The 18,756-nt window shown below is 29.8% G+C and overlaps 1 protein-coding gene across 1 annotated transcript in view; it reads left to right on the top strand.

Moving 5' to 3' along the window:
- The window catches only part of LOC148236914 (uncharacterized), an 82,177-nt gene that overhangs the window by 53,361 nt on the left and 10,060 nt on the right, over positions 1 to 18,756 (top strand). Inside the window, exons 3-6 of the mRNA XM_088182211.1 lie at positions 10,718 to 10,854; positions 14,228 to 14,522; positions 17,376 to 18,360; positions 18,431 to 18,652. Coding sequence (XP_088038337.1) covers positions 10,718 to 10,854; positions 14,228 to 14,522; positions 17,376 to 18,360; positions 18,431 to 18,652 — 1,639 coding nt within the window. The remainder of the gene's footprint in view (positions 1 to 10,717; positions 10,855 to 14,227; positions 14,523 to 17,375; positions 18,361 to 18,430; positions 18,653 to 18,756) is intronic.

Raw genomic sequence — 18,756 nt, 5'->3', positions numbered from 1 at the left:
AATATTAACGCAATTGTTTGGTCACAAAATCTCTTTTCCATTGTTACTAAAATATTGTGTGTAATGCTCGAGACTAATACCAATTTCTATCGTCTGTCGTTCTGGTTACTTGACAAAACGCAATATAGTACATTTAGCTGTCAAAAGAATTTTTAAAAACTGTTGACGATATAATTAAAAGATCAAGTAGAAAAACCCGTACAGGAGGAACAAAAAACTTTTGGAAAAAATATATATACGCAATATAATGAGTCCACAGCACGCTCGAATAAGCAAGTGTGCATTCCTCGGCAAATTTAATTGCGAAAACGCTGACAAAAGAACCGTAAAATATAATACCATACAAAATACCATATCGGTTATTTTAGAACGCATTTTTTAATAATTAAAATTTTGTTGCCTTATTTTTAATTTACTTTAAATTTCAAATCATTGAAGCTTGCCTTTTTTAGAGATTTTTCATGTACTCTACTCCACGGCAAGCAAAACATTATAAGCTTAACATCTAAAACCATGGTTTTTAAAAGCCTTATATTTGACAGAGATTAGTCAGAAGTTTTTTAGACGATAAATAAAGATCTACCTTACTAAATTTAATAATTCCATTAGCATACCTTGAAAAATCACCAAACTTGCCAAAAATTTATAAAAATTGTTATTTAATTTATCTAATTTATAATGGATCTATTATGTATTACAACCGAATCACAATACACTTCTGTAACATATATACATATATTACTTACCCCGAGAGGGTAGTTCAGTTGTTTTCAAAGTATTCCATAAAATAATTATAGTTCCCGAATGAACTTTGCGCTAGATTTTGTCATTTTTTGATGAATTCATATACTATCCGAAATATTGTGTATCTGTTTTTTTAATATATTTATATAGTTATAAAAGAGATATTATATAATTTAAGCCGTTTAAAAGTCATTATAATAACTAACGTTGCGCTTCGTCATTTAAACTATATATTTTAAAATTATAGTTGGTTCTGTAAATAGATATTTATCATTGCTAAGATAGGAAAATCGCATGTATAATTTTTTCATGAAAAATATATATAAAAGCTATTCTTATTGAAAATAGTTTCATGAATATTTTTTATTCAGTCTTTATAAATATATTATGATATTATTCTTATTTTATAACATAATATCATATAATATGAAACCCATGCGGAAAACATAGGCCTAATATAATTTTTCATTTTCCCATGACACTTTCTCACGCTTATTACTTTATTCATGTCATTTTGAGCGTGCAAAAGGTGTGAAAACGTTTAAGAAAATACCATGGGCTACAATATGTGGGTGGCGGGTAGGTCGTCACATTGAAGCCGTTTCCATTACTTACACACAAGGAGGGTTTTGTAACCACCACCGACGTTTTGGTAGCACTATGTGAAATTCACGACAATGAAAAATACCCAGGCACCCTTAGCTGCTTATATATATCGCACAGACTTTAGACACCACGATGCAATCAACGAACTTCAAAATCTTTATGTTTTCTCTTAATGTTCACTTACCAGAACTTGTCTATAAATTCGCATAGTGGAATTCAGCTAATGGATTCTGCGACTTCAGGAATTTAGAACTAGAGCAGACAAAATATGCTGTACATGTAATATCCTAAAAAATTATTAAATAAATGCATATATCGTTTAATTTATGATTACTGTATGCAATATTACATGAACGCCATAACAAGTTCAAAGCTATTTTTGATTCTCACCCATTCTTTAAAATAAACCATATAATAATAAAATTGCTGAAATGTAAGTTTAATTTGACTTACGGAATTTTTTAACCTTTGGCAATTTATCAAGTCAAGGACTATATAATGTTCAAAGTTTGCTACTAAATAAATAACCGCAATCAAAATCAGACATTATGAACTAATTATAACTTAGTAGTAAATAATAATTATTTTTTGTATAATTGCTAGTAATAACTACAATGCATCTGTCAAAATAAACTAATTACAATATAATTACTGATAATAACCACTAAGCATCTGTCATATTAAACCATATAATTGAAATACTGACCAATTAATATACACATATATTAATCATTCTATATAAATACTGAGCAAAAATTGATTAAAATACCGATCCAATGTAAAATAGCTAAAATAATCTAATAAATTTAGGCTGAAAAGTCATCTAAAAGTTAATTACTTGTATGTTATGTTACATACTAATAATTATTATATAACATGTGTAAGTATATTGTTCTACCTTTAAATATTTAATATGGTACATTATTTGGTTAAAAACATTTTAATATAAATATATATTTATACACTCTTTTAAGTTTGTGTAAACAAAGTTGATTCGTTTTGATAATTTCTCTTATTGTCCCAAAAAACCTCCATCTAATTAAACCTTACATTTAATTTCCACTGTGAGCACGAGTAAGTAGGTAGCGAATTAAAAGTTGCAAACGCCAATTTCGTTGCGACGTGAGCAATTAAGGCCGCGATCGAAGAAAGTATATTCACAGAGGCTGGATTTCATTTAGGCTTCATCACGTACGCTACTGGAAAACTCGCGTTAACTGAAGGCAAACAGAGGGGATGTGCTGCTTGCTCTCCCTGGTCAGCGATTTCAGGTGGTGTATAAGTTTACTTTAGGGGTGTGTTAAGCGCAGCTTTAAGCTCGCGTGCTGAGGTGAGCTTTGGTTTTTCATTAAAAGAGGTGGAGGATCAAGTGGGATACTGTGACTTTTTGCTCTTCGTTTTTAATGGTACGATATAGATAGATAATAAAGATTTGCTTATGTAAAAGCTATTTTCATCAGATATATAATATATCTATTAATTATTATTCACAGATTTTTCCTGTTTTTCTATTTTGCTAAGAACTCACTAGTGACACACTAGATGATTTTTTAGAATGTGCTACTAATAGTTAATGCGACATTTGTAATGGTAGAAGGACTTTATTATAATTCATGAAAATAATTTAATGGACAATATCGTTTAATAAAGCCAAAAATTTCAGCTTTTAATATTTTTTTGTTGTTTAAAATATAAATACAAAAAGGTATTGTACAGATATGACATTATAATAAATCTAGCCTATTAAAGATATAAAATTTTATGTTGTTTTTTTTTTTGCTAGTTGTACGTAATTTAATGTTCTACTTATACTTTCAACGTCTGCCAAAAGTTTAATCTGCCTTCAACGAAACGGTGAAATCTTTCCGCATGCAAAGGTAAGCGTCTCTTTGAATTTAAAGAAGAGTCGTTTCCCATTTCGCCTCTGTGTCGAAACCAGTTAAAAAAAGCGTTTGCGAACGAAACCGCGATCAAAGAGAACGATATACAAAAGCGTTTATGCGTTATGTTTATGAGTTTGCGGTAATAATGTCCCTGGGAGTAAAACGAGAGCTTTAATTCTCGTTAAGGCACCGCGGCCCTTTGTCTCCTTTTGTACGGATGGGCCCGAAAAAAATGACGCGGTCATTAATAATTAAATAATGTCGCCATATGCGAACGGTCAGCTTATTCGCCCCAGATACCATTTTTTTTTTTGACGCACCAGAAAAAAATGTCGCAAAGCCTACAAGAACGATGATTGATAACCGAGCGAAAAAAGTTCAATATCGCGAATCAAGCGAAAATGTTTCAAGGGTAATTTGTACGCATTGGCAGTTTAACTTATATACTTGCAAGATTAAAAAGTTGTAGTAAATAAAAAATACCAGTTAATGTATTTTTTTTTCTCACAAAATAGTATTATATATAATGTCAAGCCATAATATATTTATTATAGAAACAGATTATATTTCATAAGATAAAAAAATCATTATTCGAAATTTTGATCTTTAGACGCAAAAATGTCACGCAAATTATTTTACACCTTATTTTAAGATGAAAAAACTAGCTAGATTTGTATTATCAAATATGTTTAATAAATCACACAAAGTTAATTATAATTCATATTAAAGACGCGTATACAAAATGTAATCAAGTTAATGTTGATTAATTATAATCTCCATTAGAATATTTAATCATAATCAATAAAACGTTTTAGATATTTACATATATTATATAATATAATTCGCGACAATATTTGGATTTCCAGCTTAAATTTAATAAACATATTTTCAACTTGTAAACATGAAAATAGTTATGAACCAGTAACATGTATATATAATTAGTTTATCTGTAAAATTATTTATGTTATTGAAATAAACATATTTAAAAAAAATATTCTGCTACCACCCACTAGTTTTGAATAATTATTTATTAATTAATTTATTTAATGTTTGGGTATATATATATATATTTTTGGGTAGGGCGCATTAAAAAATAAATATACGGACAGATCACCTTATATAATACGTTTTTTTCGATAGACGCAATTATATAAGGCAATTTAATTCCCAGAATGGTCCAATGGAATGAAAAGTAATTTATTTAACACGAAAAATGTTTGATATTTATTCATTTTAATGTTTTTATAACAGTCTCAAGGGCGTTCAAATAAAATGCTATCATATCGGCGGTTATATTTTTCATAATGCCTTTTACGGTATATAATCGTTTACCTTTGAAAAAAAATCACTATTCAAAAGATAAAAAAGCTTGCTAGTATCAGGCGTATTATTTAGATTGTAAAAGATGTACGTCTATATACAACACAATATAAAAAGAAAGTGGTATAATTTTTTATAATGGAACTAGCACTATACTTTTTATCTAAAAGAAACTTTTGGAGCAAATTGTCATTTTTTATTTTATTTTTAAGCAATGAGTTAATAAATAAATACATACGTATTCAATTCAACTAAAATTTACACTTGAATTCAAATTTATATAAGTACCATAATTTTCTTTCTGTACAAAGTTTTAAGCTTTTCTCTAAATGTTCCCTTTCTATTTTAATTATTTATTTATTTATAACAACTATTACTAAGATTAAGTCTAAGAAAGAAAGGTTTATTCGTTAAAATGGGACACCACAGTGGGAAACCTTTTACCAGCATAAGTTACAAGGTACACGACATAAATCATAAATAAATAAAAGCTTCGTCGCTTTCAAAAAACATATTGCGTGGATTTGAGATTGCTTTTAATACTGCCGTTCTTAACCTGCTGTAGTGGCCAACAGTAACTTCAAAAAAACTAGCTACTTTTCTGTAATTGGCGGTCCCACTGAAAAAGTTCATATAATGTTATATGTTCATTGTAAATAAATACAATCATTCTAATGTGAACAAAAATCTCCATCAACATAACATTATCATACTCATAGCAAGTCAGCAGCATCCCGCTTCAGAGACGACACTCCAATAAACTTTTTATCTCTTTTTTTATTATTTTCTGGACCACTTCTGGAAATTCTCTCGTATCGCCGTCGTTATTCCCATAATTTTATTTAGCGTTGCAATAATTCGGTGGGCAATTTCACCACCGCCATAAATGGGTTGTTAACCCAAAGAAGGTGTCGGGCGATAAGGGCGCGTTCACATTATTCGAAACGTCGCACGCACGCCCACTTCAAAAATTTCGAAAACAATACAATATTAAATGCGACCTTTATGGCGTAAAATAAATCATTGTTTGAAACGGGGCATATATGTACTTGGGCGTGAATTATTCAGTCGGGCATTTAAACGGAATTAATCGCTTAATTTTATATACACACTCTGCGTGTAATATTTATGCGAATGACGCAGTCCTTAATGCCGAACTGAATGTTAAATGAGTTGATGTAGGCATTTGGCGTTGTCGGGACGAATTTTGACTAAAAATAATATTTTATATTATGGGTTTTCGAAAAGATGAGACAGACTTTAAATTTGATAAATTAAATGAAAATATTAATTTTTGCAAAAAAATATATTAATAATATTTTTGCAAGCTCCTTATATTATATTTATATTTCACATATTAACTTATTTTCATAAAATTTATCTTAATAAAGCATACAAATTGTTATCCAAAAGCAATATCATGGCTGCGGCATCACGGCGGTGTCGTTTTTGACCATAAATTCACGAATTAATCTTGTGTATTCACCTAATGTTTTAATTTAGAAATTCCATGCACCTTTTTAAAAAAATAAAAATAGTAAATAAACTAGTATAGTCGGACAAACTATCGAATGATATTTGCGCATATGTGTTTTCACAAAACACACAATATTCGAGCAGTAAAAATTTAGAATCAGATCAATACTTTTTAAATTTATTTGTGCATTATGAATAAACTTTCAGGTTTTGATGCTGAAGTGAAGTGACTTTGACTTCCAAATTATAACAAATTGTGCAGGTGGTTGAAACTCTCTTAAAAGTATAATATAATTTCCATTATTTTGTCAACAGATACGATACTTGTAAATAATGGTTCAACAGGTACCACACTCTTATACATGTGTTTTTAGCTAAAAAGGTCATAATTCTGAACATACGTATGTATGTATAAAATAATAAAAAAAAGCAGTTCCTAAACGATCAATATTTTGTTACAATTTATAAATATGAATATGATTTTGTATATCGAAATAATGTTGTACATATAAATTAAGTCATGAACTTTTAGTTCAAAATTTATTGTATGTATGAAAATATTTTTAGTTTTTCTTATATTTATTTTTATTAACGTTATACAATATTTAAATATATAAAAGCAATACAAAATATGAAAAATATGTGTGAAAGCTCAAATAGGTAGGAAAAGCTTACTGAGCGGAAACAACGCAGCGGAAAATTCAAATTAAAATTCCCCAAGACTCCCAGTTTCAATATTGAATTTTCCTTCGACACTTATTAGCGGCGAGTCAACGCGGCTGTCCCAGAAAACTTTCCCTTCTATAAAACTTTTTATTGCTTTCCCTCGGACTATGCTCCCTTTTTCGTACTCTCAAATGAACACGTGTTAAAACTATTGTTTTTATAGTAATTTATTTATAAATTGCTTAAATAGTTGTTTTAATTAAGCTGGACTTCAAAAATATGTAAATAAATAGGGCTTGGAGGAACAATATTTACTTTTTTTATGCAGAAGCTCGTTAGCTAACCTGAGGTTAAGTTACAATGAGTTTGTAAAAATATTTTCTTTCAAGAAGAAAATTATTTTTAAGAAAGAAAAAATATTTAATTATTTTTTATGCTAAATGATATGCTGTAATTGTCAACAGCTTTTAAGAAAATCTCTAATTGAAGACAATATGTCAAAAACGAATGATCTTGAAATAATTTTGGTTTGATCTATATATCATGGATGTGTATGATGTTCTCATGCTTAAAATCTTTGAATTCATTGATTCTTTAAGCTTGTGTAAATTATTAAGTGTAAATATGTATGCCAAATAAAACAAATAAAAAATCTTAATATCATTTACAAAACACAAAAAAATACAATATATTAGGTAAACCCGAAATGAATGTAGTTTTTTATTTTAAGTTTTAAGTCAGTCATGCTTTGGCCATTGATACCTGAGTACGTCCAAAAATCAAATTAATTTATTTTTGACCACAAAATAAAAAATATAAATTTAGAAATTTATTAATAATTGAATAAAAAATATCTAATATAATTTTAGCATTGACCTTTTCGTTTTTTATTTAATTATTTCACCACTTTTTTTAAATAAACTATTATGCTATAAATTTTATTTTACTTAAAGGGCGTGAAGATGCAAAATTCATTTTATTTGTTACAAGACTCATATTATTTTCGGCTTATATATTATGCATTAAAAATCCAGAAAGTAATGTCCAGTACATTAGCAAAAACAATCTTTTCCTTGTTATTAATACTGTGAACAATGAGTTTTTTGTTATTGCTAATGATAGTAAAGTGACTACTTTGATATTATTTCTAACATTAATAAATATCTAAATGATCTGATTAAACTATTTCAATAAAAAGTAAAGAAAGCAAGAAGATTTTTGATTTATTTTGCTGAGAAATAATATTTTTAGCCATTTCAAAGTTTGAATATTTTACCTTGTTTTATTTTTTCAATCATAACTTTGATTTTTTCTTATTTTTGAAAGAGAAAAGAGGAGCAAAAATAATTTGAATACTTTATAGGCTTATAAAATTATAACACCTGTAAATTGCTTACGTGCCAGCATTTTCTTCTTACGGTTCCCTACTTTGTCTTAAAGAATTAAATATCCTCCATTCTGGCCCACTTGAATTAATAAGCTTATTAAACGTTAAAAGAGAGATTTCAATAGACCTAAATTATTTTATGTTTACCTTTTGAGACTTATTTGTGACTTACGTGAGCTTTTCTTTACATCCTGATGGGACCCTTTCAAAACGCAATCATATTCTAATATCGGTCTCATAAGAACGTTAAACATTATTAATATTAATTTGTTGAAAAAATAACAGGTTGCCAATCATTAAGCTATATGTACAACCCATTGAAAATAAAAATTATTATTTAAATATAATTTAGCTTAAAGGTTATTAATTAAATCCTAAATATTTAAGAACAGTTAGTTACGACGCGTGAGATATACGTACATATATTGTTGTATTTTGTAAAATAAAACAGATTTTTATCATGCATTCTTTAGTGTACTATTATTATACATAAAATGTCTTTATGATTTTACTATGCCAATTAGAAATAGTTAATATTAAAGCAACATTTATAGATGAACGTAAATAATTGTTCCAATGTATTTTTCATTATTGTAAAAATACCTTTATAATAAAATATTTATATTATGTTATACTACAATTATAATATACAAAATCATACCCACTTAACACAAATATTTAATAATTTAACTAAACATGCCCAAAGCGAAATCTGATTGTGTATATTGTACATAATAAATATACTCGGTATAGTTTGAAAACAATTTTGCAGAATTATGTAGGTCATAAGCGTCGTTATGTTGCTGGACCATCTGACGTCATAAAATCTCTGGTAAAGCCCCCTGCTAGTCCCAGGGGCGACGTTAAAATTTAGAAATTCGATATTAAGTGTTAAATTCAAGCAAGGCCGAGCCCTTTGTCCTATCTTGATTCAAATTAAGGACCCCAATGCGTTTCGAATATGAACGTTGCGATTCGGAATATTTGCTCGCAGTGTGTGTGGGTCGCAGATAGGACCTTTTTCGCAAACAATGCTATAAAAAATGGCTTTTGATGTTTTTCCTCCTCTTTGACTGCGAATTAAAAAAAAAGTGTGGTATTACGCGGTAGGACAAAGCTTTGCTGTATATCGTCCGTGCGATTCTATTCTACTTGTACATTCGGTAAAATGCAATAATGAAAAACTATGTCTGTGTATCTAAATAAAAAAAAACGGAATTTTTTCCTAGGACGTCTGGTAGTTTAATCCTATTTATTTGATTTTTCAATAAGTAACATTCGATGTATATTTTATAAAATAGAAAATGGTTTGTTGGAATATCGTTGTTTACAATACGAAACACCATTTAAATCGTATATTATGGTGTCAAAAATAGCGCAGTGTATATATTCACTTTTCAAGCTCTTGATTTCTATCGATTACGAAAAACTTTTTTCGCTACAAGAGTCATATTTTAATTACAACCATGAATTAGCAACTATTATTATAAATATTAAAGATAATTTAAAAAAAGCAATGCATATAATAAAAGCTGTTTCCAAACCATTTTCCAAACGAAAACATTAGTTTATTCCCATATAAAATCTTGTTTTTCCGATATGTTTTTTCTAATTTAATTTTAGTATTATCAGGTATTGGTTTTTATTATCTTAATTTATAAATCTTTACATTGTGTGTATTAGATTTTAGGAAATATTGATTTTGTAAATAGAAAAAGTAGAGCATTCTGTAGTAAGTCCCTTGGAATATCATTGGTAATGCTAAAGTGTATAATTTTATCATTTTAAAGCGTGAGATACTAAATAAATTAAAGTTTAAAATTCACTACAATAAATTGCTCAAAAATCTAATAATAAAATATCACTTTTGATATAACTGTTTTAAGGAATTTTTTGCCACAAAAAAAGTATACACCCATTCCCCGATTTACGCGGTTCACTTTAACGCGGTTAAGAAAAATGTATTTTTTTTAAATATATTTTTTTAGATATGACTAAAAGTGATCGTTACATCCGGAAATAATGAATTTTCTCAAATTATTAATTTGTCAAAATTATCGGGTGGAAAAGGGTTAAATATTAATAATATTGAAGAATTATTTACTGATAAGGTAATAACCGATGATGGATTAGTTGGGCATATTTTAATATCTGAATCAGATCATGAAATCGAATACCTTAGTGAATCTGTCTAACCATCATTATTTACTGAATAAAAAAAATTGTAGTACATACTGTGTATCATGCTATATTAAAATTATAATTATATTATCGAATAAAAATGTAAAGGACGAATAAATAACTATAGATTTTAAACCATCCAATACTTCCACATATCTTAAATATGTGACATAAATCTTCCGTACTGTAAAATCTACAAAATACATTATTTAAAAAAAATTCAACTGATACAAATAATAAAGATATTTCGGTGATGGAGTATTCATTGGCATTTACCGTCAATCTCTGCCTTAGAAAAGTACCTTAAAGCTGTCAATGTGTCACATTTATTGACACGTTCAATATCCGGTTCCCTTTTCTTATTTCCACCTTATCAGCGTCGCTACATTTCATTCTTGTACGAAACATTTTTGTGTATAAAATTCATAAAAAATATGCTTTTTCTCTATTACAGCGTGCAATAGGACATATTATGGAGATTTGGGAAGGACCTACGATCTGGAACTCCATCGCCCCAAAGAGGAAAGACTTCCGTACATATGTTACCTGACCTTAACAGCCAGCGGAGGATTACAAGGGGATCTCGTTCAAGTGAGTTTTTACTTTTTTCTGCATTACATTATGATAAAATATACAATTTTTTATTCTAAATACCTCATTTAGCTCCGGGATGTTTGAGCTCGTTGTGGTTTGTGGACCCTGTGGTCATGCATACGGAAACGAGGATCCCGATCCTTTTTGGACTCTTTGTATGAATAATTCGGCATCGAAACCGCTATTAATAAATGAATTGATAATCCTTACAACATCGAATGTAAAGTAGTATTATCATAACGTTTGATTCGCTCGCTTTTCGCAAAATTTGCATTCTAATAAAATTTTATCCTAAATTAGTAATGCTAAGGGTTTGGTAGAGAGATTGTGTTATATGATGACAAAATCAATGAGCGTCAAACGAGTTTTTTGCCCGGGACTAGTCCAATATCTTAGAACCTTTACTATTGAAGGATGTAGGTACGAAAAGGGTTTTTTAACACTTTTTTATCGTATAAATATACATTCACCTTAAATTGCTGAGTATTTCTAGCATGTCGTAAAATATAAAATCATTTTCTTTACTTTAAATAATAATTTAATACAAAAAGAATATTCAAGATTTCATTTTTATTCCATTGTATCCGTGAGATCAGAATTTATATTATTAAGCAATTTATTAATTATTTAAGACCGTCAAAATATGTTTTATTAATCGGATGAATATGCAAATGATTAGCTAATTCTTGCAATGACACTTTGTAGTCAAAAGTTTTAATGAGTTAAGATATTGAATAATAAAAAAGACGAATAAGTTTTGTGTTATTTATTACATGGCGCTTTTAAGTCACTGTATATTAATAGTATAAATTAATAATAATGTTAGTATAATCACTGTAATTTAACTGGTATAATGTGAATGTATTTTATTTACTTTTACATATACGTACATTTCTATATCTTAAAATTAAAAATACTTATGGTGAAATTCATCTAAAAAATTCACTTTGCTTCACCATTTAAATAAATATTCCATAAAAATATCATTGTATATTACAAAGAATATAGTTTTTCATTGTTTTTTTATTCTGATCGTAATCAAGTTAAATAATCTATATATAAGTGCATCACTGTTTATAAAACATATCTATGTATAATAAAGATATGTATTAGGTAATCCCGGAATTAATGTCGTTTTTTTAATAGGCAACTTTGGCTTAGTATTTTTGGGTCCGATGAGCAGTGAAGACGTGCGTTGTAATTTTTTTCTTTTCTGTGATCCTTTGCCTTTCTTTTAAACAAAAAAAAACTTTTCTACCCCATTTACAAACAATGGCAGAGACGTGTCCTTCGGAAACACATTTAAGAAACTGTATGCTGTTTTCGTTTCATTAAAAAAAAACTGCGACAGAAGCAACAGAATGCATTTATGACATTTACGATGATATACTGGAAAAAAGAAAGTGCCAAAGTGGGTTCAAAAAATTTCCAACGGGCAATCTCAAATTGAAGGACGAGCTTCGAAGTGGACGGCCCAGTCTAGTGGATAGTCCAGCTCTAAAGGCGGAAATCGAAGCAAATCCGATTATGACCATTGATGAATTATCGAAGAAAGTCGGCACATCACGGTCGAACACCCATCGTTATCTTGAGAAACTGCGAAAAGTTAAAAAATAAGGTATCTCGGTTCCTCACGCGCTCACCGACGCAACAAAGCTCAACGCCTCAACACATGCAAAATACTGCAAGAAAAGCAACATTTTACCCCGTTTCTCCATGACTTTATCACCAGAGACGAAAAATGGGTTCTTTATCATGATATAAAAAAATAGAAACAATGGTTAAATCGAGGTCAAACCCCTATTCCAACACCAAAACCAGGACTAAATCCTCGGAAAGCATTATTGTGTGTGTGGTGGGATTCGAAAGGTGTAATTTATTATGATGTTTTAAAACAAGGGCAAACTGTTACTGCAGCCCTCTATTGTGAACAGATGGACAAATTAAATACGACGTTACAAAAAATTAGACCTGCTCTTGTGAATAAAAGTAATGTCATTCTTCAACATGATAACGCCCAGCCGCATGTTGCCGATATTACCCGTAAAAAAATCCAGGACCTTAGGTGGGATGTTTTATTGCATCCACCCTATTCTCTGGACTTGGTACCGAGCAACTTTCACTTATTTCGCTTTTTAGAAACGCAATTAGGGAACAAAAAATTCGACAATTCGACAAAAACTGAAATCGGGTCTTTCGGAGTTCTTCGAATCTAAACCAAAAGCCTTTAATGAATAAGGAATTTTAGATCTAGTAACAAGATGGCAAAGAGTCGTAGATAACACTAGAAATTACTTTGTATTAAAAAAATATTAAATAATTGAAAAAAAAAAATAAGTTTGAGTTTTAATAAAAAACGACATTAATTCTGGGATTACCTAATATTTAAAACCATTAATGAAATATTTATACTTTCACTCACAACTTACCTTGTGCGTTTCTGGCTAATCTAGATGCTTCTAATTAAAAATAATAATAAAAAAATTGGTTTGAAGTGTGAAGGATAACTCACCCCTTCTATACAGCATAGCATCTAAAAATATTATATAACACATCCTATTGATTTAACCCTCTTGAAAGCCCTGCAGTGTGCAACCCCGCATAATTTACGCTGACACAAGATTGATTCAAGCGTTCAGGACCAAACGATTCGAATATGCGATCCCCTATCCGATCTTATTATAAATTTAACATTGCTGAGTCAGAAAGAAAGTTCACCTAATGCTATCCAATAGGTGTTATATTTCTTTAGCTGAACCGAAGGGTTGTACTAAATAAATCACATCGAACACAGATACCCTTCAAATGTATACATCATGGATTGATAAATAACGAGATACCTTATCGATACTCTATACAATATAAATAAGTTTAAACAGCATAATATTTTTTGGAAATCGAATGACAAAAATATCCATCTAAAACAGGATGTTTATATGTATTAATGTCAACCACTGAGATTCCAAATCTGACTTTCAGTAATATTTCAAAAATGCTTTAAATTAAATAGTGTATTGATATTGCAGCCTTTGATATTTTAATATTGTTCTTTATACAAAACAGATATGCAAATAAATATATATATATAAAACTATTTGTAGACCCAAATTTATTCATTCAGTGAAAAAACAACGATCGCATTTACTTGAACAATCAGTTATTAGATAGACTTTTTTTGTCAGCGAAATGCACTTATCGCGTCGTTTGTTATATTAATTTTTTTGCGTGAAGATTTCGGTTGAACAATGCCAACTCAGTGAAACACCCTTAAAAATTAAAGGTTTCAATCTAATAAAAAATGTCTATCCCAGTATCAATTCTATTTAAAATATAATACATATATTTTTTTTCAAAAGTATTTTTTTTGCAGTTAACCTTGGAAAGCTTCACTTTGGGGAGGTTCATGTCCTTCACAGTAGAAGGGTGCCCCGATGGATCGTTACAAATAAGTGAACTTGGGAGACCACCCGTGGGAGGTTCTTGGTGTGGTTCGTCCTGGGGCCCGGCAGTTTACTACAGCGAGACGCGCTCCATCACACTCATTGTTCGACTCCTGCGCCTCTCGAAGGATCAATCTGGCTACAATTTTGACTTCAGAATACAATACAAGACTCTCAGCAAAGATTTAGCGACTGTCCGATATGGAGGTGCTCAACCTGCCTCAGGTATTTATGAAATTTGTAAGACATACCGAATGTAAAGTTTCGTTAATAGACCATGGACTCTAAGACACATTTTCAGTAAATATTATTCAATATTAATTCAAAAAAATTATTCTATCTGATCGAAACCTAAGAATAATGATTAGTTTAATAAAAATAATTCCGATATCCATCTTGAGCAATACAAATTAAGAAGAAAAAATCATAAGTTTTGCTTCACTCTATTTATATAAGAACAATACGTTTGTATGTCACAAAAATATAAAATAAGTTGTTTTATATTTATCTAAAATGTATTGCTAATATTAGCTGTATTAAGTGTTCTTCTTGAGAATTACTATTTTAGAATTTCTCTACTAGAATTTGTAATAATGATTTTTAATTCGTAAAAAAATTTTTTTTATTAAAAAATAAATTGATACAAATATTTTTAATTGATTTACAACTACCTAAATTTTAAAACAAGTGGTGCTTTTAATACGCTAAATTTAAAGCTGCATCCATAGCAGGTAGTACGAAAAGGTACAGATATTTCCGAATAACACTCCGATAATATTGCTTAACAATATAAGTTGTATTACCGACTCTAGGAATTAAGATTAAACTTTTTTTAACATTTGGCGGACAACAATAAATATGAAATGTAAGGATCAATGTCTTAAAAAGGATTATAATATTAAGTCTTTGGCAAGGATTTGTTTGTCGGATAAATGAAACAAGTATCAATGTTTCGATGTATATGCTATAAATCATGCAAGAAGATGATGTATTTTTTTAAATACGAGAGAAAATATTATGTGATGAAAAGTGACCGTTTATTAAACATACATTACATATTTTTATCTAGAATTATGATAATATCGAAAGTAAATTAACATAGTTATGATTATGTACTCGTACTTTTTAATAAATGTTTTAATTTTTTTATCGTTCGTTGATATTTTAATTTTCAACTACTATATTATTTGCATGCATAAATATTGCCCCAATTTGTTTTAAATGAAATCGGTAAAAAGATTTTCCATTTACAAAAATATATACTATAATAATATAAATACATACTGTTTACTGCATATATTTTTTCATAAGTCCAAATTTCTCAATAATATTAAAGAAATTGAGAGCAATTTACTATTTCTCAAAAAAATAAAATATCAAGAAATGAAAAACACTAGTTGTATCGTTAGCTTTTTCCTATAAAGTTTTATTTATATATTATATAATAGCAATATTTTCTAAAGTACCAGTTAAATTTATTCTACTAAACATATTTTTGTATAATTTACCATTGCAAAATCTTGGCTTATTAAACAAAAATATATTTTATACAATTTTTATTACGATTAGGCATTCTGTGTTATTATTTCTCGATAAATATAAGTTCTCATTTTCACTTCTCGATTTTTTTGAAGATTCCTAAGAAATTTTGATAAATAAAAAAATAAATGTATTAAATTAAAATGAATACAGTATAATATTGTATATACTTTAATATATGTTACAGTTCAAGTGATATATTTAAATAAAGTGCGCATAGTGCTCAATTTCGTGTATACTTTCACAAGATAATGTATGCTTTAACTAGTGAGAATAAATCCCTGCAACTAATCTAATTAAAATAAGTATTATATAAATTGGCAACAAGATTTACCTTGCATTGATAGTAAATTATGAACACAAACACTGAACAGTGAGAGCGTAAAATAACTAGTTACATTGTTCATAAATTCTTCTGTATATACTGTAACTGAAGTGATTTGATAGTGCATAGATTGCCTAGTTAATGCATACATTTTCAATATTTTGCACTTTGCCTATAACATTGGTGTGTATATATATATACTATTATTTAAGCATATTAAATATATTATTTATACTAAATAACTTCTATACAAAAATGATAAAATATTTATTATTTTATTAAACATATATAGTGAGTACATTATCACACATTATTCTTGAAATAACTTTTTAAAAAGTACATACCATTTAAAGTGGAATTGACTATCTGTCGATTTTTTCTTATCTATAAATTAATTTATTAATTTAATTCTTACAATACCAAAGATCACCATTTAGTTAAGAAAATCGTTAATTTTTTTGTCATTCAAATACTTCCGACCCTTCATAAAAACTCTTAAGAAAGCATGCATATTTGCAAACGTATGACACCCGCCCTTTTTTATGCAGTGGTATAAAAAAATACAAAATATTCGTACAAATTTAATTTTCAACAAAAAAAATCTCAATAAAAAAATTTAATTTGGCATTTTTCAAGCAACTATCAAATTGAGTTTCAATGACAGTAGTACGTCACATTTCATAAAAGCTAATATACTAAAAAAATACACATTCACTGTAATGTATGAGTCCAGATATGTTGGAACATTCTTAACCAAATTTGTTTAAAAACGTGTGGCGAAAAATTGTATTAGTGGAACACACTACACTTGATATTAGCAAAATTTGACCTATTTCAGTTCGGTTAAATATGGAATCAATACTCTTCCAATCACATTAAATATCCATTTCTTGTAATAAATCCTCTTTTCATCGCCAGTGTTGTTTTTTGAGAAAAACTCGTTTTCGTTACGTTCCAGTAATGGTAATTAATACCACAGTTTCGACCTTTAGGCTTTCCTAATTGTTTCGAAACAATAATAGCAGTAATGTTTAATGCCCGACCATATCTATTTTTACTTTTGAATGACTCATTTGCGAAATAAAGGAAGACAAAATGTGTCCCTATTGTAAAATCGCCCTATAGTGATTACTATAAAGCACTCGGAAATACCATTGTATTAATAATAAAACTTTTATATTCAACATCCTATGTAACCTATGTTCATATTTCAGATAACGATTTCTTTATGTACGAGAGGATCGGCAGCAACGTAACCAGCTTCCCTTTCGACTTCGTCCCCGCAACCGAGCCACCCAGACAGGAGTACTATCTTGGCGATCTGATATCCGGCACGTACTGCTCTCGGATATTCAGCGACTGCGACCGTAAGATATGTCGCCTACAATCTCCGAATTTCCCAGGAGTGTACCCGAGGAACCTCACCTGTTATTATGCAGTCCGGCAACACGAGGTGCCACCTGGTAAGCACGCCCTTATTACGGTCAGACAAAGAAAGGGTCAACTGATATCGATCAGAAGTCAATCGGCTTTGTATGCACCGGCACAACAACAGCAACAACAGAGAGAACAGCCTTTCGTCAGGACTTTGAAAGTATGGACTGAATGTGACGACGTGCAAGATTACGTAACCATATACGATGGATATACAACAAGAGATCCTGTGATATTAAAATTTTGCGGTGGGGGAGAAGCAGTTCCTGAAGCTGTGTCTAGTGGTCCAGAACTTTTGGTCGAATTTACTACATCGCCGTACGGGACATTCTTGCACCCAACTCCAGTACAAACCCTGCACGGATTTCAATTAGAAGTTGAAGTAAAATTTGTCGATCAACAATCTCCGACGTATGCTAAAAACAAGAGGGCTTGTGAGTTCTGGATCAGGGGTATCGGTAAAGGAGTTTTAGAAAGTCCTCAACATTCGCTATCTCCGAACACTACGTGCCTTTATCATCTACAAGGGATAGACACTTCTTTGTCAACTAACGCGGGTCCTATAAGACCCAACACACCTTATCCTTGGAGGAGGACTGGTTTTACATACCCTCCGCCGAGATTCAAAGTTTGGCTCTCAGTTTTAAAGTTTCACGTGACTTCGGCGCTGGGTCCATTGTTGCCAGAAGAAGAAGTGTGCGCTAGTCATTTAAATGTGTGGGACGGCCCTTTGAGAATAGCGCCTGGATGCAGTGACATTTTTTGGTACATACCTGATCTACTATAAGCAACTATTTTTTAAACCATTATATAATTCTTATGTAAACTATTGTAGCGATCGAGAAAAATGGAAGGCTTCTAGAGCTGGAGTTTCAGTTGGAAAGCCACCAGGAAATGCATCTTTAGTGGCACGATATTGTCGTGCTAAAGCGCCACGTGCGTGTGAGCATGCAATTCTCAGACCACGTGCAAGACCGTGTGCTGCTGCTGAAAGCTTTTTATCTACTGGTGATACAGTAACATTAGAACTACGTTTGGCCGATTCTACTTCATTGAGGTATGTACTATTTATTCAAATACTAATACGCAGTAATATAGGGTGATACGAAAAACTATTCGTTATTTGAATACTTATCCAAATACTCATTCATATTGTGGTTA

This window comes from Plectrocnemia conspersa, unplaced genomic scaffold, assembly GCF_051122295.1.
Source record: "Plectrocnemia conspersa isolate PC_06_02 unplaced genomic scaffold, ASM5112229v1 ptg000003l, whole genome shotgun sequence".
In the NCBI taxonomy this organism is placed as follows: domain Eukaryota; kingdom Metazoa; phylum Arthropoda; class Insecta; order Trichoptera; family Polycentropodidae; genus Plectrocnemia; species Plectrocnemia conspersa.
Note: the sequence above shows the minus strand (reverse complement) of the source record. Positions and strands in the feature narration are given on the sequence as shown.